A 21,029-nucleotide genomic window follows, 5' to 3' on the forward strand; every position below is an offset into this window, starting at 1 on the left:
CAACTAAATACAATGTAGAATCTTGAATAAAGCATGAAAACAAATAATGGACACCAGCATAAAATTTTGTGAAATTTAAACAAAATTTGTACTTTCTAATACTGTGTCACATGTTATTTAATTTTTTTTACAACATAGTATGTCTTTATATTCTCAGAATTGGATTAGAAGTTTCAAGCCTCATTCAGATTTTTTTTTAAAATCACAGATAATAAGCTTTCTAGACTTTTAGCACTAATACTGGATGCTAGAGTAAATGGAACTATATCAAAGTTTTGAGTGAATATAAATTAGAAATCTACCATTCTATACATACTTAGTCAAACAAGTGGAATCAAAATATCATAAATTTTTTAGTTAGGCAAAAATTCATAAGTTTTCTAATATATATATTATACATATATATATACATACATATAATATACATATATATATAGGTATACAAATACTACATTTGATAAAAGTTTGAGAAAGAACAACAAAAAGAGAAATTAGAAATCATATATTAACTGAAATGGGAGTACTGAATATGAATTAGAAAAAGTGAAGGATTGAGGTCCTGGCTGGAAATCTCAATGTGGGAGTTGACAATATATAAATGAGATTTAATGCTGTGAACTTGGATGAAATTATCTAGGGAGGGAGTGAATGTATTTTTTTCTTTTTAAGAGGTTGTAGGTCTAAGGCCTGGGCACTCCAGAATATTAGGATATCAAGTAGGAGAAGGAGTTACAGCTAAAGAGAATAAGAAGGGATTGCAAGGAAAGTAGAAAATCAAGAGACAAGAATGGTATCAGTAAGCCAAATAAATATTTTAAGACGGAGGAAGTACACTATGGCAAATTCTACTGGTGGGTCAAGTTGAGGGTATTTTTATTTGTTTTGTTTTTTAATGGAGTGGTAAGAATAAAAGCTTTGTTACAATGGATTTAGGAAAATAGAAAAGGATTGGAGTTTATGAGGATGACACTCAAAGAATGAGAGTAGTGGAATAGGAATGTGAAGTCAGGAAAGGTAATCTTTAAGGTGAGAAAGATTATAGCATATGTTTCAGTGGAGAGGAACCAAAAGAGGGTTAAGCCAATATTAGAATAAAAAGAGGGAGAATTGCTATAGTGATGTCTTTGAGTGGATGAGAGGAGCTATGGTATAGTAAAAAGCAGGAGAGATTGGCCAAAGATAGGCGCATGGTCAGTTTTATAGAGGAAAGGAGCACCTAGAATCAATGTGGAGAATGTGTGGATAATTTCTGTAGACTGTTTCTGTTTTCTCAGTGAGATAGGAGATAAAGTCATCAGTTGAGAATGGACAGGAGGTAGAGCTTTGAAGAAAGAGGAGTAGATATGAGATAGATGGTTAGTAGAGAGGGTAGGTTGAATGAACTAGGGAAATGTAATTGGATTACAGGGCAGCACTAAAGGCCTAATTCAAATTAATAGTTACGAATTTAAATTGGGATGAAATAATCTGGTTCTGTGTTTTCTCCAGTTCTGTTTAGCTCTGTAAGTGCAAATTTGTTAATAAGCAGTGAGTTGGATGTTTAACCACAGTTGGGTTTTTTTTGGGTAAATAGACAAAGTGAAAGTCAAAGGATTTATTTGAGTGTAACGCAAAGAATTCATTTTAGTGACAGTATGGATCTAAACCAGATTAGGAGGTATGTGAGAATTGGAGGGAATGAGAAACAGTGTAAAGGTACTTTCAGTAGATTGTAGATAGAATTGTAATAGAATTTTAAAATTATTGGAGTTAGGATATTAAGGGTATAAGGTGAAACAATAAGTGATTAAGATGCTTGAAACAGATTATGAACCAATTGCAGTGTTGATAAAGACAAGATCTAGACTGTGACCATTTGAGTCTGAGATAGGATGGAGGACAAGATCAAGTATCAGAAGGTTTCATCTACATGGATATTGAAAATATGGAATTGCAATAGGAATAGTGTTAGAGAATAACAAGGAGGCTTCTGCTAAAAATTGTTAGGGAACAAGGGATTTCTCTTGAAGAATTTGTAGGTGGTCTGATGACAGTTTCAGGCTTTTTTTTTTTTTTTTTTCTTGAGAGAGTAGGGTGTGGCAATAGAATGGACGGGGTAATAACATAGGGTCCCAGAGGGATGTAGAAAAGAAGTCAGCCACCACTTAAGAGGGCTGAAGAGGAAGCAGTGTTCTCAGAGGAGTGTTCAGAAAAAAGCTGATTTTGCTGGTTCCTGACCGTGAATCTCATGAGGCCCGCTGGAAGGGTTAGGAAGGGGTGGTTAGATTAGGGAAAGAGCCTTACTGTGGGAGAGAGGATAAAGGCGTGATAGAATTAGTCCTTTGCTTAAAAACTTACAGGGGATTTCTTCATTTATCATCTACCTAGGACACCTTTGAGAATGGGGAGAAGGGTTTCAAAGTAAAGTACAGTTTTTTAAATTAGTGATTGGCAGATTATTCTTTTTAATAGATCTGTAACATATTACTATTCAAAAACTATTTCAAGACAATTTTTTTGTAAAAAAATTTGTGACAAAACATAAAAAATTTTTTATCAGTTAACACCTATTGTCTTTGAAAAGAGGTGTTATGTTACATCAAGAAAGTGTTGGAAAGGGAGAGATGGATTATCAGTGGTTGTCTTGCAGATTTACCTACATGTTGAGGTTAGAACTCTATTCTTGGCACTTGTTACACCACGCACAAGATCATGGCAGAAACTGAAGGGGAAAAGAAGTCTGTCAAATTCACCAATTTTGACATAACTAGTACTAATGTGTTTTAAAGTGAAAAATTAGGACAAATTTTAATGCAACTAATATATTTTAAAGCAAAAAATTAGGATAAATGCCAAATCATCTGGGTGCATAAATCAAGAACGTCCAGGGCAAACTGAGACTTAGAGTCCTCTTATTTATTTCTTATAGAACCGAATCCAAACTCCTTACTCTCACCTTAAAGTCAATCTACTTTTTCCCCCCTCAATTTCCTGGCTGCCTGCTCCATGTAAACTCCCCTATGCTTTACTAGCTTCTTATTTTGATTCGTGTAGTAGTGTCTGTTTGAAACTGTCCTTTTTACCAATCTCAGCATATCCAGTCCTACCTGTCCTTTTCTTATGAACCCTTCTGACTTTCCAAGTGGAAATTAATTTTTTTCTTCTGAGCATCCATAGTTTTGTTTTTATTTTTGGCTGTGCTGGGTCTTCATTGCTGTGTGGGCTTTTCTCTGGTTGTTACTAATAGGGGCTACTCTCTAGTTGTGCACAGACTTCTCATTGTGGAGCCCTCTTGTTGAGGAGCATGGGCCTCAGTAGTTGCAGTATATGAACTCAGTAGTTGCTGTTCTGGGTTCTGGAGCACAGGCTTAGTAGTTGTAGCGTGTGGGCTTAGTTGCTCTGCTGCATGTGGGTTCTTCCTAGATCAGGGATCAAACCTGTGTCTCCCACATTGGCAGGTGGCTTCTTTACCACTGAGCCACCAGGGAAGCCCCCATCCATAGTTTTTTATATGGCTACTCTTTGTAATTTACCGTTTTATTTTTGTATTTTATTTACTGTTGTGTCTAGAGAAGACAAAACAAATGAATAACAGCACTCAGAAAACAAGATTTGAGAGACGACAGATAGCCACTTGAATAATCAGCTTTGGATAATTGAGCTCTTGCATTCATCCATTTATTCATTCAACATTTATCAAAGCTTCTGTCAGAGACTGCTTTGTGCTGTAGGCACAATGGTAATCAAAGTAGACCTGGCCCCTGTTGTTACAGAGAGATTACACATTTCACTTTTCATACATTATTGCAAATATCTAAAGAATTTTATGCCAAGGAGAAACTGTAGAGAACGTAAACTTAACATTTTATTTTACAGAATGAGAGGTTAACAGTCCTTGTTATCGAGGTTAATATATGTAAAATAAGGAAACATGTTGGCTAATACCTTGATTTTATTAAAAAAGAGATAAAGTAGCATTCCAAAAAAATTAATAAACCTAAAACTGGGTGACTTTTTTAATGAGTGTGTTTCCTTCACAGCTGTATTGTAACTTGTGGAAGTGATGGTGATGTGAGGATTTGGGAAGACTTGGATGATGATGACCCAAAGTCCATTAATGTTGGAGAAAAAGCATATTCATGTGCTTTAAAGGTATTAAAAACTATAGCTATTGATATGAAATGACACTGCCATGTGATGTTTGGATGAAAAATGTTTTTATAGAAGTTCTGAATGCAGATATATTTTTTATTTCTCTTATGAAATAATATTTAAAAATGTGTAATAATGCCATAATTTGCCTAAAATTTTTACAGGTAAAACCTGAGTGTTCTATAAAAAGTGATTAATGGATAGTGACAGTGAGCCAGTTAAAATATATGCAAGAAATTATACCTTATCTTTAAAGTTTTATTTTTTTTTTTCTTTAGAGTTTTAAATGTTCCTTTTTTCCTTTGAAAATTAACAATATATTTTCAAAATTTTAGCTTACTAATTCACGTAACTTGAGGAATTGTACTGGAAAAAAGGACTGTTTCATTAACTTTTTCAAGATATATACTTATGTCATATTTCTAATGTTTTATTTAAAGTAAATATGGGAATGAGATATAGGTTCCTTGGAGAATGGAGCTATGTTTTCAGAAGGACATTGCAAACTAAGTATCTGAGTTTTTATTTTTGATAAATTTTAAGTTAAGTATATTGTATTTGGATAGAAAAAAGAATTTTTCTATAGAATTCATGTATTTTTCAAACCTAGACTCATTAAGGTAGATGAGATGGTCTTAAATACTTTAGATATTCTTTTTTAAATAGTCACATAGGATAGAAAATGTCTTCCCAGGAGAAAAATATAAATGACTGTTGTACAATAAATATGAGCTAAATCATAGCAAGATTATGCTCAAAATCCTTCAAGCTAGGCTTCAGTATATGAACCGAGACCTTCCAGATGTATATAAGCTGGGTTTCAAAGAGGCAGAGGAGCCAGAGATCAAATTGCCAGCACTTGTTGGATCATGGAGAAAACAAGGGAGTTCAGAAAGGCATCTGCTTCTGCTTCATTGACTATGCTAAAGCCTTTGATTGTGGATAACAGCAATCTGGAAAATTCTTAAAGAGGTGGGAATACCGGACCACCTTACCTGTCTACTCAGGAACCTGTACGCAAGTCAAGAAGCAACAGTCAGAGCCAGATATGGAACAACTGACTGGTTCAAATTAGGAAAGGAGAATGACAAGCCTGTATATTGTCACCCTGCTTAAACTTCCATGAAGAGTATATCATGCGAAATGCTGGGCTGGATGAATCCCAAGCTGGAATCAAGATTGCTGGAAGAAATATCAGCAGCTTCAGATACGCAGATCATACAACTCTAATGGCAGAAAGTGAAGAGAAACTAAAGAGCTGCTTGATGAGCGTGATAGAGGAGATTGAAAAAACTGGCTTGAAACTAAACACTAGAAAACTTAAGGTCATGGCATCTGGTCCCATCACTTCATGAGAAATGGAAGTGGAAAAAGTGAAAGCAGTGACAGATTTTCTTTTCTTGGGCTCCAAAATCACTGCCATGGTGACTGCAGCCTAGAAATTAAAAGATGCTTTTGCTTGTAGAAGGAAAACTATGATAAACCTAAAGAGCATATTCAAAAGCAGAGGCATATAGTCAAAGGTCCATAGAGTCAAAGCTATGATTTTTCCAGTAGCCATGTACTGAAGTGAGAGTTGGACCATAAAGAAGACTGAACACAGAAGAACTGATGCTTTAAAATTATGGTCTGCAGAAGACTTGAGGGTCCCTTGGACTGCAAAGAGATCAAATCAGTCAATCCTAAAGGAAATCAATCCTGAATAGTCATTGGAAGAACTGATGCTGAAGCTAAAACTCCTATACTTTGGCCACCTGATGCAGAGAGTGGACTCATTGGAAGAGACCCTGATGCTGGGCAAGATTAACGACAAAAGGAGAAGGGGATGGCAGAGGATGAGATGGTTAAATAGCATCACGAAATCAGTGGACGTGAATTTGAGCAGTGCAAACTCTGGGAGATAGTGGAGGACAGAGAAGCCTGGCGTGCTGCAATCCATGGGGTCGCAAAGAATCAGACACAACTTAGGGATTGAGCATCAACATCATTCAGCCCATTAGAAGTCCCATGTTAAGTGCTAAAATGTTTGGCTTTAGGAATGGAATTTATAGTATAGGGTTAGCTGTATAGGGTTGGCCTCAGAGTTCATTCTGGTTTTCCATAATGAGACGAAACCAGTCCTGATGTGGTGAAGCCACAGAGTGCAGGCCATGTTCTACCCAGCTCATGGCTCCTGTGGGGAGAAGAATTCCCTCATGGAAATAACAGAAATCACTCAAGGCTTGTGGCAAAGAGAGTTTATTGAAAAGGAGCAGAGAAAGTTTCTGACACAGACATCAGAAGGGGGTAGAGAAAACACCCCTGTCATCAGTTTGAGCAGAGCGTTATATACTTTTAATTAGTCACTAACAATAGATCAAAAGACTGTTTCAAGGTTATAAAAGCTCTATTGGAGCTTTTTTCCCCCATAACATAATCCTGAGATAACACCAGCACAGGATTAGCTAGGGGGAATGTATTCCTACAACATGTCCTTGGGCGAGATATATTGTCACTGTGTAAGTCTTGAGGGAAAAACAGGTTCTCAGACAAGATATGCGGTTACCATTATAATTAATAACGTGGAGTTAAAAAAAAGAAGAAAAAAAATACTCATGAGCAAAATGTATTGTTTGTGGAGTCTGCATGACTAGATGGTTTAAGGCAGAAAAATATATAAAGAATGTTGGTCTCCTCCTCCTCCTTGAGGGTCCTTGGACTCCCTATCAACCTGCCTAAGCTTTAGCAGTCTCAATAACAACAGAAATAAAAGCCTGAATGAACTTTTTGGCCAATCCAATACTTCAATGAAAAGATGTTTCCAAATAGCCATGCAAAGTTGGCAATTTTACAATGTATTTCGTTTAAAGCATAATTGGTTATAAGGAAAATGTAATTAGGTGCTTTAATTGAGAACAAAGCAGGAAAAAAGTATCACCCTCCAAAATAGTAAAAGTGGGATGTATCAATGTATCTGTGAGTAGTTAACTATTGTTAATACTTGCCTAGTATTTTACATTGTCTTTTTTTTTCTGGGAAAATCAAAGCTCAGAGGAACGTCAAATGGCTAGTAAGGAACACAGTGGGCCCAAGTCATCCTTTACTGGGATTAGTTCCTCCCTAATGTGCCTAGGAAAAGAATAGTCTTGACCTGATCCAGAACACAGCTCTGATCCTTTGCATGGTTCCTTTTTTTTCTTTCATTTTTACTAGTTGACATTATATACTGGTAGTGAGTTGATTTCCTAGTAGATTTGTTTGAAAATGACTTCAAAGCAAGGCCTTTATTCCGGGCTTGCAAGGGAGTTAGTGTAGTTATGTATTTTAACATTTTCACATGAATAGAGGGCTAGTTAAAGTTGTGTTCAACAGCTACCAAGATTCTTTACTGGAGATAACTGAGGATGCCTAGTATTCTACTAAGAAATCTGTCTGCAAAGTAAAGAATAACCAGGTTGCAGAATTTCTGTCCATGCACATAAATAAATAGTTGGTGTTTTAACAGTTTGGCCAAAGAACACTTAGCACCACCAGTGTTGTGTTGAGTTGGTTATAGTTTTTTGTTGATTCTCTTATTGTTTTCACATTTAAATTATTGTTAGCTTATCTTCAACATTATCAATTTAGTTTTTTATGGGTTTTTAATTATGTACAGTAGTTGCAAACAGGCATAAACAGTATTTTTCACCAGTATTCCAGTAATTGAACTCAGAGGTGTTTATCACAGTTCAAATTTGAAGTATCTGTACTGTTGTTTGAACAGATGGATACATCTTCCCAAATACTGCTGTGTGGTAACTTCCCATTGTATTACCAGGTTCTTCTCCCATTAGAATGGGAGCAGTTGCTGCAGATAAGCTGAGAGGTCCTAAGTGGTGCAAATATGGCTAAGACCTATTGCTATAGGGTAAAGTATGTTCATTAACAAACTTGAGTAGTTTGTGTCTTTGGCAGTTGTTATTTAATATAAATTAATAAATTGACCATATGATATTTTAAATTGTATGTGGGGTTGGTAGACTATGTCTCGCCCATCAGGACTTAATTCTGCCTGGATAAGTAGTAAAAATTAAGGTGGTAGGGCAGATCCTTAACCTTTTATGATTCTTAGCTAAAAGCTCTGCACAACAACAGTGTTTGCTGATCATATTCGGATCCTAAAATTTTCTTATTTATTCAAGTGTTTTTATAATGTTAAATGAACACTGCACTTCCATTACAGGGGACCTGGGTTCAATGCCTGATTAGGGAACTAAGATCCCACTACTATGTGGCGTGCTTAAAAAAAATGGAGCAGTGAATTCTGCATTTAGACTTTACCCTGTTCCAAAAAGACATCTGATGTTTGTTTTCTGGAAACATAGGGCAATACTGATAGGGTGTCCATTGTGCTGTTCCCTCATTGAGACTAGCTATGTTTTCTTGTCAGAGTCTCTTTTTTTGTGACATTTGGGAATCCATAAAACACTATTTAATTATTTTTCTTGGCAGAAGTACAAGAAAAATCAGAGGCTAAAAGTTGGGCTGATGAAGGGGAATTAAATTTTCTAAAGACAGCATATAAGTTTCTCTCGCTAATAGCTATTTCAGAAAAGTTGTACATAGAGTGATTATTTTTCTTTTAACATGGATGACATTTGTAAATTTTTTGTTGTTTTTTACAGGATTTTTAACTCTTGAGGGACTCCCAATTAATTCATTTTTACCAGTGTTTCTTTTATTTTTCTTCTAGAATGGAAAATTGGTCACTGCAGTATCTAACAATACTATTCAAGTGCACACGTTTCCTGAAGGAGTTCCGGATGGAATATTGACTCGCTTCACCACAAATGCAAACCATGTGGTCTTTAATGGAGATGGTACAAAAATTGCTGCTGGATCTAGGTAAGGCTCTTTGGTATCAGAAAATGAAATGATATTAGGACAAAATGGCCTGCTTGATTGGATTCAGGCTAGCATTTTCAGGACTCTAGTCCTTCTTTGTTGTTTTTATTTAATTATTATATTTTAGTCTTTGTTTCCAATAAAGGTTTTTGATGATAAACTTGTGTTTCTTTGTGAATTGAGATATATTGCTTTGTTGACAGCCTGCTAAGTAAGTATTGGAAAAGACTGAGGAAACATGATAGTCGGATACAAAATTTTAAAAATTATTTTATATAGAACCTAGACTGTACAGTTAGGATTTTTGTTTCTCTTGATGCTTATTTGTTATAAGAAGAAAGTGTAATTGGTGAATTGCTGAGTTGGAGTAAAAGGCCTAGTGCTTTTTTTTTTTTTTTTTAAAGATTTACTTATTTATTTTTTGGCTATGGTGTCTTTGTTGCAGAACACTGGCTTTCTCTGGTTGTGGCAAGCGGGGGCAACTGTTTGTTGGGATGTGCGTACTTCTTGTTGTGGTGGTTTCTCTTGTCTCAGAGCATGGGCTCTAGGACGAGTGGGCTTTAGTATTTTCGGCGTAGGTAGTTGCGGCTTGAGGGCTTAGTTGCTGCACAGCATTTGGGATCTTTCCAGACCAGGGGTCAGACCAGTGTCCGTTGCATTGCAAGGCAGATTCTTAACCACTGGACCACCAGGGAGGGGCTGGCATAGTGCTTTTAAAAATGATTATTACTGTAATTAGATTAGCAAATAGTAGAAGCTTAAGATTTAACTAAGGAAGCCACTTACTAAAAGTGTTTGTATTTAACACATAGGAAACCTTGAGTTACGTTTTTATAGCATCTTTATAGAGTAAAACTAAAAGGTAAGTTATTAGATATCGGTGCCAGATTTCACATGTTGCTACAAAGAAATGACGGCATTTACTCTTGTGTTTTTGAAATATTTGGGTCATAGCTTTTGAGAGCCTTTTGCATGGACATTTATTGATATACATTACTCTTTTTGTTCTTAGTGACTTTCTAGTCAAAATTGTGGATGTGATGGATTGCAGCCAACAGAAAACATTTCGAGGACATGATGCCCCTGTTTTAAGTCTTTCCTTTGACCCTAAGGACATCTTTCTGGTGATCATTTTTTCCCCTCTTTTTGCATTTTTTGGTAAATTTATGTTTAAAGCTGTAAGAAGATTAGCATAAAATTTCATGCAATTGATAAAAGCCTGTTTATCAGTTGAACCAGTTTCCGTATAGTATTATGGCTCTAACTATAGAGAAATCTATTGTTTTATTCCTGCAGGCATCAGCTAGTTGTGACGGATCTGTCAAAGTGTGGCAAATTTCAGATCAGGTAAACTCATCAATTTGAATTTAAAACTGTTTGCCTATTTGGTTATATATTGGGTGTTACATAATGTATTATTGGGCCAAATTAGTAATTCTTTTCCTTCTTAGTTCGTTTCTTTTCAGTAGCATAAAATACTGGCTTTGTGATTGAATTCCACAGTAATCTATTCAAAAGTATATGTTGAAGACTAATTGATTTTGTACCCAATCACAATGAAATTGTAGATTTATATTTCATTTTTAGGTTTGGTAAGTCAGTAGGGGAAATTTGATCATTATATATTTACAAACTAATTGCCATATTTTGGTCCCTAGATGTTGGGGATTTGAAAATAAGGCATGGGCCACATTTGATTTCGAGAGTCACACAATTTATTCTAACCCAGCCTGGTAGTAGTTTTAAAAGAGGTATGAAGAAAGTGCTTTCTCGATTGGCAAAAGGAACAATTAATTCTTCCTGAGGCAATCAGAGAAGGCTTGGCATTTGTGGGGATGATGTGGCTGATGAGAAAAACATCCCCCACAGATATGCTTCAGCTCATAGCCACAGTCTCTTCCCTCATGTTTGAACTGTTTAAAAGAATTGACTTTGACAGCTTGACATTTTACAGTAGATCTCTCAAGTTTCTTTTTATAGTTACTTTAAGATTTTAATGTACTGGGGGTTTCTGTTTGTGTTTATTCAGTGAGTATATTGTTTGCTTATTCTACATAGGAAATACTCTTACTGAGTTAGTTATTTAAGACTTGTGCTCTTTATAATTCTGAAAAACTTAAAGGAACTTAGGTAAATTGAATACTGTATTATAATTAGGTTAAAGTGAATTAAGTTGCTTTTTTCTGAGCGATATATCAGTTTGAAGAAACCACTTATTAAATGTATTTAGTGCTGCTTATCTTTTTGGGAGAATTTTCATAAAGGGAAATAAATTTTTATTTTTCATTTTATTTTTCATTTTTATTTATTTAAAATGATTATTTTTCAGTCAGAAGACTTGGGTTTTCCTGTTTTGTTTTTTTTTTAAATCAGACATGTCCTATTAGTTGGCCAGTGCTACAAAAATGCAATGATGTGGTAAATGCAAAATCAATCTGCAGACTTGCTTGGCAGCCAAAAAGTGGGAAGGTGAGTGACTCTTATTTTTCAACCTTTGTTTTACTTGTATGTTTCAGTCCTTGTAGTCTTTGAGTGTAAGAATAGTTTTTTTAATTGTAACTATTTCATTTATTCTGTAAATTTTAGAGCTCAAAGCCAATTAATTATTATTGAAAAGTTTAAGAAACATTTCAACTTTTGTCTTTTTTTCTATTTTTTTTCCCTTTATTTTTCTAAATGAAACTGTGGAAACAGTCTTGTTATGTCAACTTTTACTACTAGTGTTTAACATTTTGGGGGTACTTGCTGATACAGTTAGACAGTGGAAGGATATAAGACATTTGAAAGAAGAGAAGGAGAATGTTTGTATACAAAAAAATGCTTGTATCCCAAGGAAATCAACTGAGGGAAAAATATTACTGATATGAAAATTCAATCAGGTAATTTGAAGCAAAATTAATATATGAAACCAGTAACAGTCCTGTATACAAACAGCAGCCATTTAGAAAATATGGCGGGAAAAGATAAAATAACTTGGAGTAAACTCCAAAAAATGTGTAAGAGCCAAATAAAGAGAAACATGCTACCCAGAAGAGTAAAAGAAAACTTTAGAAAAAAATTTATCCCATTCTTTTTTCTAAGTTACTTATTTATTGAGGAATAGGTGATTTATAATGTTATGTTAGTGTCAGATGTACAACATAATGATTCAGAATTTTTGTAGATTGTATTCCATTTAAAGTTACATAAAATATTGGCTGCATCCCCTGTGCAAGATATCCTTTTAGCTTATTTATTTTATAGAATATAGTTTGTGCTTCTTAATCTCTAGCCCCTCTTTTGCACTTTGCCTCTCTTCTCAGTGGTAACCACTAATTTGTTCTTTTTATCTGTGAGTCTTTTTTATTTATTCATTTTATTAACTCATTTTATTTTTTAGATTCCAACTGTAAGTAATAACATACAGTATTTGCCTTTCTCTGACTTATTTCACTAAGCATAATACCTCCAGGTTTATCCATGTTGTTGCAAATGAAAATATTTAGAAAAGTACATTAAAAAATATATCCCATTATTTGAAATGAATTTTTGATATTATGATATCAGTTATTACCTAAATTATTTATAGTCTTGAAAACATTCAATATAAAATATCAGTAAGATGTTTAGGGGGATCAAAGAACTTATTCTAAAGCCATATGGACAACTAAAATTTTTGTAAAAGAGAAGTGGTGAAATCTAGTTAAATCAAATATACAGTGTGCTATGGAAATTAAAAGTTTGCTGCTTACTCATGAATAGATAGGTATCTATTAAACAGAGGTAGATCAAGCATATGTGGGAATGTAGTATATTATAAAGGTGAAGAAAAGGAGATTTAATAAAGGTACAGGCAAAAGGCATAAATACCAGGAGGTGAGAACTTCTGAGAACCATCTTGGGGCCTTCCTATCACATGGTGAGTCTCATTATATAGATATTTGCTGTATTGTTTTTCAAATTCTCTGTGTATGTGAAAATTTTGAGAAAAAATTTATAAGTTCGATAATATAAAAAAATATTTCAGTGGCAAAGGACAAATGTAAACTGAGAGCTTGAAATGATATGATAGAGTTAATTTCTTTGATAGTCAAGAGTTCTTATAAATCAGTAAGATCCCAATAAAAAAATGAACAAGGACATTAGCAGACAGTGTATAGAAAAAGATACACAAATGGCTTTTACATATGAAAATACATGCAGCCTTTCATACTAAGGACTTCCCTAGTAGCTCAGACGGTAAAGAATGTATCTGCAATGCAGGAGACCTGGATTTAATCCCTGGGTTGGAAGATCTCCTGGAGAAGGGAGTGGCAACCCACTCCAATTCTTGCCTGGAAAATTCTACAGACAGAGGAGCCTGGTGGGCTGCAGTTCACGGGGTTCCAAAGAGTTGGACAGGATTGAGCAACTAACACTTGCTTTCATACTGAAAGAAATACAAATTGAAGCATGATCGTATGTTTTTCATTTGTCTGATGCTCAAACCTCAAAGGGTTGATATAAACTGTGTGGAAGAGGATGTGGCAGTTTTTATTGGAATGCATGACCAATAGAACTAGTTCTAGGCATATATTCTATAGATATATTTGCACATATGCACTATGTATCACATATGGCAAAAATGTCTTATCATTATTTGTAGTAGCAAAAGATTGTAAACATCCTAATTGTTCTTTAATAGAGAACTAGTTAAATTGTGGTATTTATTCCTGGGAGTGGAATACCCTGCAACTGTTAGAATGAGGCATATCTGTGTCTTCATAAGGAATAATCAATCTTTAGAAATACTAAAACATCAGGCTATCACGCTGTAGATATAGATAGTAGTAGAATGCTACTGTTTATTATTTCTATTTGCATATATGTACATAATGCATTCATGTATAGCCTGTGCTTAAGTTCTTTGCTTTTGGGAAGTAGAAATAGGATTAGGGATTAGAGAGACTTTTCAGTGTATACCGTTTTGTGTCATGTAAACTTTTATGAGTACATTCAGCATTAAAGTGATAGTTGAGAAATCTGGTATGTATTTTTCTTTGCTTATGAAACATTAAAATTTTAAAAACAAATAAAGCATTTTTTTGGTAAGTGTGAAAAGAATATGTCATTTTCTACTAATCTGTTTCTTTGGAAGAATATGTAGGAAGATAAGTTTCCTTTTTCTAAGATACACAAAAGTATTGTGGCTCCCTTCTCTCCTTCCAGCAAGTGAGATGAATTTTTAAAAAATTTTTTGTTTGGCCACATGTTGCGACCAAGTGTTAAACTTGAGCCCCCTGCAGTGGGAGCACACAGTCTTAACCACTGGACCACCAGGAAAGTCCAAGATGAATTTCTAGATCCAAAGTGCTTATATGCCTTAAGAAATGGTATTAAAAATACGAGTATTATAAATGCTTTGTTTTTCAGTACAAGCAGTTGAATCACCCATTCTTTGCTTATTAGGATTTTAAGTAACCTTCTGAGTTTGGTTACTTGCCAATTAAAATATAGCTTTGCTCTTATTTGGATGAATTTTCTGCTTTTTTTCCTGTTTAAACCTAATGTAAACTTTTACTTAAATCATTTATCTTTCCTAATAGTTACTGGCAGTTCCTGTGGACAAATCTGTTAAGTTATACAGAAGAGAAACTTGGAGTAACCAGTTTGATCTTTCAGATAATTTCATCTCTCAGGTAGGTTTTGTAAGTGATACTTTCAAGAGGCTAATGGGAATATTTACTGCATACTTTGCTTTAATACAATTACAGTTAAATATTGTTGGACATGGAGAATAATTCCATCTTCCGCCCCTCAGCCTTTCTTCAGTTAGCCAATAATTGGACAGTAGATAAGTCTTTGTTAGGTCCTATTTGACCATTCTCCCTTGTGAATTTTGATAAGAAAATCTTTTAATTTGTAAGAAGTCAAACGCCTAGCATAGTATTAGAATAGGTAACTCTCACATTATTAGTAGTAAGCATTTATTGTTAAAGTGAATTTCATTGAGACTTGTTTATTAGACCCTGGAATTTTAGAACAGGAAAGGTTGTTAAGTCTATGTCTCTCTCTCTCTCTCACCCCCTCACCCCTTTTTTTCTCATTCTACCCATTTTGAAGTTAGGAAATAGAGGCCCAGTAGGTCAGCAATTATGCTTCTTAGTATGACTCATTTCACTTCCTGGTTCTTCATCTTGATGACTGCTAAGAGGATAACTTGTGTTGTCTCTCCAGGATAAAAGCATTTCTTAGACTCTGTTTTTAAAATTGTACTAGTGTAATTTTCTGATGATAAACAAACTAGTAGCTGCTATTACTTTGTTAAATATTGCAGGAAAAGAACATTAAAAAATAAGTAAACTTTGTCTTGCCATTTGTATATCAGATTTAAATAAAAATTGGATATAATAAGGATTGTAAAATTTTGAATTTGGTAATAAGAGTTTTTTAGTTTCAAATTATATAAAATGGTTATTTATTCATTGTTTTTCTTTACTAGACACTGAATATAGTAACCTGGTCTCCTTGTGGACAGTATTTAGCTGCAGGGAGTATTAATGGTTTAATTATAATTTGGAATGTGGAAACCAAAAATTGCATCGAAAGGTATGATTAAGTAAATATTTTGTCTCTTTTTTGCTTATTTTTATTAGATTTTTGTTTGTTTTATTATTAAACATTTCAAATTTGTGATCATTAGATTGTTAAAATGCACACTAATAGATACGTTTGTCAGAACTTTGCTAAATAAAATTTACCTACAGAAATGGATAGCTTATGTTTTTCTTGACAAGGTTTTAAGAGCTTATGTTTTAATTTTTAGGGTGAAACATGAGAAAGGTTATGCAATTTGTGGCCTGTCATGGCATCCTACTTGTGGCCAAATAGCTTATACTGATGCAGAAGGAAATCTGGGACTCCTGGAGAATGTTTGTGACCCCAATGGAAAGATGTCAAACAGTAAGGTAATAAGTAATAGGGTCAAACAGTTTTTCTTCAGTCTTTCTGTGGTCATATGAATTTGGGAAGCACTGCAAAGTGTTACTTTCTTTGAAAATTATAATTTATGTTGTTAGAAGTTCAGTAATGCTGTATCACAGAACTGTTTAAACTTGTTTTATCCTAATGTTTCACAAATATATTTTCCTAAGGAACTTTTTTCCCTCCATACAATGTCCATTAATATTCCATGGCTCTCCAAGAAATGCCTTTGTGAAATACTGCTTTAGTATTCTTGTGTTCTAAGAATTTTTAGTTAAATGTTTTATAGATGAAAATTAGAGTTAATAGCTGTAATTTAGTTTAACCTAAAGTTTTTCTGTCCTGAATTAGCCTCAACTCTCAGAGCTTGTTTTATGTATGCTCGAATACCTGATACCTGAAAGCCCTACTAAAACTACTGAGTTTTATTTTCTTAGATTGATTTATTGATCTTTGGCTATGCTGGGTCATTTCTGCTTTCTCTAGTTGCAGCGAGTGGGGGCTGCCCTCCGGCTGTGGTGCATGGACTCTCGTGGTGGCGGATTCTGCTGCAGAGCGCAGGCTCTAGGAGCACAGGCTCAGTCGTTAGGGGTTTCTGGCTTAGTTGCCCCGTGGCAGGTGGGATCTTCCCAGACAGGAATCGAACCCAACCCAGCCCAATTGCACCCAGTCAGACCCAATCCAATTCTTAACCACTGGACCACCAGGTAAATCCTGACAATTTTTTAAGTGCACGATCTCATAAAGGAGATAGTTGAAATGATGATAGTAAAAAACTAAAAAATCTGGAAGTTGGAAAATAGAAGGACAATTAGAAACTAGATTGAACTTCTCAAAAAGCTGAGTCCTAAGACTGCAATGGGGGTCAGCTGAGGTGCCATTTAGCTTGCTTGACTTAGTCCCCAAAATTTGGAAATTAGTAGCCCTAGGTATGTAAAAGTGGAGCTGAAAACAGGAGGGTTGATTTAATAAGCAAGTAGATCCCTTCAGTCTCAGCAGCAGTGAGCACAGCTAGGTAATTGTCCTCCCTCACCCCTGTGTACATTTTGGCAGAAACCTGATTTGTTCTCTAAGTAAGGTTACACTGGGTGCAATTGAGTGGTGTTGGGTGAAGGGGAAATACTGTACTGAAAAAGAATAAATGAAAGTGTATATACTTGAACATTCAAATTTCCAGATTTCCAGCTCACTTTTCATACTTGGCTCCCAGAGCATTGTCAGCCAGTCTTACGCTTTTCAAGCAAGAGATTGGAAGATCTTTGGGGGAATCTGTGTAGGGAAAAAGACCAAAACAGAAGAATTTTTTTCTGAAGTATAGTTGACGTGCAGTATTATATAAGTTACAGGTATATAATATAGTGATTCCCAATTTTTAAAGGATGTATTCCATTTATGGTTTTTATAAAATATTGGCTATGTTCCCTGTGTTGTACAGCATATCCTTGTAGCTTATTTTTTCTTAGATAGCTTTATTGAAGTACAGTTGATAAAAAGTAAACTGCACATACTTGAAATGTAAATATTACTAGGTAAATGTTGAAGCCATAACTATAATCAAGATAGTGAACAAATCCATCTGTTTTTATGTTAAACCTGCAACACTGACTTTATGTATGTATAACATTGATAAAAACAAAAAGTAAATTGAGAAATAATTTTTAGTTCAACAAGGTCCTTTTGTGTAGCACAGGAAACCTGTGATAAACCTTAATGGAAAAGACTATGAAAAAGCGTACACATACGTATAACTGAATCAGCTGAAATTAACACTGTAAATCAACTGTACTCCAATAAAATTTTAAACAATTTGAAAAAAATTACAAAAATTTAGTTTGTCACTGCTTATAAAACCTTAGCCCTTCTATCTAGAGTTGTCGTCTCTCTCCTTTTTGCTTTTGTTCCTCACAGTACATATTTCTGTTACAACACCTCTAGCACTGAGTTGGCCCTCTCTGTAAGGAAAAGATTAAAATCCTCATTTTTGATAACAAGCAAATTTTTTCGCCAACTAGAGTATGTAAACATTTAGGACTATGGATAAAATAGTTACTATTTAATTATTCAGTCATATGAACTTAGAAATATTTTTCTTGTTCTCTCATTTTTTAAATATCAACTTTCCAGAACACATTTCTATGCATTTCCACCCAACAGATTTGTGATATAGTCCCTTTTAAATCCATTAATGGTGTTCTTACTAGACTTTTATTCCCAGCTATGTTTTTCCTTTGACTTAACATTGTATGGTTTTTATTCATTCTATATTAACAATTGTATATTTACAACATAACTGCTTACTGCTCACTTTTTAAAGTGATTTCAAAAATTTTTTACAGTGACATTCAGTACTTGCAATATATTCATATTCCTAGGAATCAATGATTAATGTTGAATTTAATTGCCACTTTTGTTTTTCTGTTGGTTCTGTTTACTGCTATAAGCATCAAAAAATTTCCAAAAATACCCCCAGAACAAGCTTTAACTGAGGTCATTTAAACATCTTACCTAAGCAGTATCTTGTTCAAAAGGAAAATAAATGAGAGAATATCTTATAGTGAGAGACTTTGTAAGGACTCATAGGTGACTTCTTTTCTGGGTAATGATTGTGAGGAATAAAATCTTGCTTTATATTTGGATATACACATGTATTTCTTTACGTGTCTGTCTTATACTTCCACCTTATCTATAGACTATAAGGCATTTAAAGTAAGGACTAGGTTTTTCATAATGTAAATAACAGTCCTCATAAATATATTTGCTAATTATTTTTACCAAGGCATTTGCTTACTCAGTAGAGTTTATAGGTACATGTTAAAAGGTTGCCTTTTGAGTAATTGTGTTTATCTAAATAGTTCACTAATACTTTCTTATTTGTATTAATTTGTTCAAGGTGTCTAGCAGAGTAGAGAAGGATTATAATGATCTTTTTGATGGAGATGATACAAGTAATGTCGGTGACTGTCTAAATGACAATGCAGTCAAAACCCACTCTTTTTCAAAAGGAATTGTAAATGATGAGGAAGATGATGATGACGTTATGCTGGCTTCAGGTCGTCCTAGACAGCGAAGTCACATCCTTGAAGATGATGAAAACTCAGTTGGTATGAGTTGACTTTGTGAATGTGATAATCCATCCTGTTGATCAATATTTTCCATTTTTTATTAAAACTCTTATTCAGAGTCAGTATTGAGTTGGTAAGTAGGGAGTACATCAAAGGCTGTATATTGTCACCCTGTTTATTTAACTTATATGCAGAGTGCATCATGAAAAATGCTGGACTGGATGAAGTACAAACTGGAATCAAGATTGCCATGAAAAATATCAATAACCTCAGATATGCAGATGACGCAACCCTTATGGCAGAAAGCGAAGAAGAACTAAAGAGCCTCTTGATGAAAGTGAAAGAAGAGAGTGAAAAAGTTGGCTTAAAGCTTAACATTCAGAAAACTAAGATCATGGCATCTGGTCCCATCACTCCATGGCAAATAGATGGGGAAACAATGGAAACAGTGAGAGACTTTTTTTGGGAGGGCTCCAAAATCATTGCAGATGGTGACTGCAGCCATGAAATTAAAAGATGCTTGCTCCTTGGAAGAAAGGTTATGAACAACCTAGACAGCATATTAAAAAGCAGAGACATTACTTTGCCAGCAAAGGTCTGTCTAGTCAAAGCTATGGTTTTTCCAGTAGTCATGTATGGAAGCAAGAGTTGGACTATAAAGAAAGCTGAGTGCCAAAGAATTGATGCTTTTGAACTATAGTGTTGGTGAAGACTCTTGAGAGTCCCTTGGACTGCAAGGAGATCCAACCAGTCCATCCTAAAGGAAATTAGTCCTGAGTATTCATTGGAAGGACTGATGCTGAAGCTGAAACTCCAATACTTTGGCCACTTGATGCAAAGAACTGACTTATTTGAAAAGACCCTGATGCTGGAAAAGATTGAAGGCAGGAGGAGAAGGGGACGACAGAGGATGAGATGGTTGGATGGCATCACCGACGCAATGGACATGAGTTTGAATAAATTCTGGGAGTTGGTGATGGACAGGGAGGGGTCCTGGCGTGCTGCAGTACATGGGGTCACAGAGTCGGATACGACTGAGCAACTGAACTGAACTGATGATTGAGTTGGTAAAATGTTGTTATGCTATTTTTTTGTTGTTGTTGTTATACTATTAAATACATATGTTGAAAAAGATTTCATCCTAAAAAAAAAATGATCTAAAGCTTCTGCTTTAGCAATCTAGAAAAAGAGGAAATTAAATCCCAAGCAAGCAGAAGGAAGGAAATAATAAAGAGCAGGCTAAAACATGGATAAACCTTGAAAACATTATACTAAGTGAAAGAAGCCAATCACAAAGCTATAAATTACATCATTCCATTCATGTAAAGTGTTCAGAACAGAGAAATCTGTGGAGACAGAAAGTGGTTGCATAAGGATGAATAGAGAAATAGTGATAGCTGAGAGGTACAGGGTTTCATTTTGAGGTGGTGAAAACATTTTAAAATTTGCTGATGGTTGCACATTTCTGTGAATATACCAAAAACCATGAAATTACACACTTTAAATGGATCAATTATATGGTATGTCAGTTATATCTCAATAAAGCTGTTAATTTTTTTTTTAAAGAGTAGAAGTCAATGAAGTTGACAACCAAAAGATATTTGTTGTTGTTCAGGCACTAAGTTGTGCCCAACTCTTTGTGACCTCATGGACTGCAGCATGCCAGGCTTCCTTGCCCTTCACTATCTCTTGGAGTTTGCTCAAACTCGACCATTGAGTCGATGATGCCATCTAACCATCTCATCCTCCGTCGCCCTCTTCTCCTGCCCTCAATCTTTCCCAGCATCATGATCTTTTCCAATGAGTTGGCGGTTCACATAAGGTGGCCAAGGTATTGGAGCTTCAGCTTCAGCAATAGTCCTTCCAATAAATAGTCAGTGTTGACTTCCTTGCTCTCCAAGGGACTGTCATGAAGTCTTCTCCAGCACCAAAAATTTGGAAGCATCAATTCTTTGGCACTTAGCTTTCTTTATGGTCCACCTCACACATCTGTACATGACTACTGGAAAAACCATAGCTTTGACTATACGC

The 21,029-nt window shown here is 34.8% G+C and overlaps 1 protein-coding gene across 1 annotated transcript in view; it reads left to right on the forward strand.

Annotated features, from left to right (window-relative positions):
• The window catches only part of WDHD1 (WD repeat and HMG-box DNA binding protein 1), a 59,038-nt gene that overhangs the window by 3,990 nt on the left and 34,019 nt on the right, over nt 1–21,029 (forward strand). The window contains exons 3-11 of the mRNA XM_061157008.1: nt 4,020–4,131; nt 8,843–8,994; nt 10,007–10,118; nt 10,291–10,341; nt 11,368–11,463; nt 14,559–14,651; nt 15,455–15,561; nt 15,779–15,920; nt 18,827–19,037. Coding sequence (XP_061012991.1) covers nt 4,020–4,131; nt 8,843–8,994; nt 10,007–10,118; nt 10,291–10,341; nt 11,368–11,463; nt 14,559–14,651; nt 15,455–15,561; nt 15,779–15,920; nt 18,827–19,037 — 1,076 coding nt within the window. The remainder of the gene's footprint in view (nt 1–4,019; nt 4,132–8,842; nt 8,995–10,006; nt 10,119–10,290; nt 10,342–11,367; nt 11,464–14,558; nt 14,652–15,454; nt 15,562–15,778; nt 15,921–18,826; nt 19,038–21,029) is intronic.

Source organism: Dama dama, chromosome 12 (assembly GCF_033118175.1).
Source record: "Dama dama isolate Ldn47 chromosome 12, ASM3311817v1, whole genome shotgun sequence".
Classification (NCBI taxonomy): domain Eukaryota; kingdom Metazoa; phylum Chordata; class Mammalia; order Artiodactyla; family Cervidae; genus Dama; species Dama dama.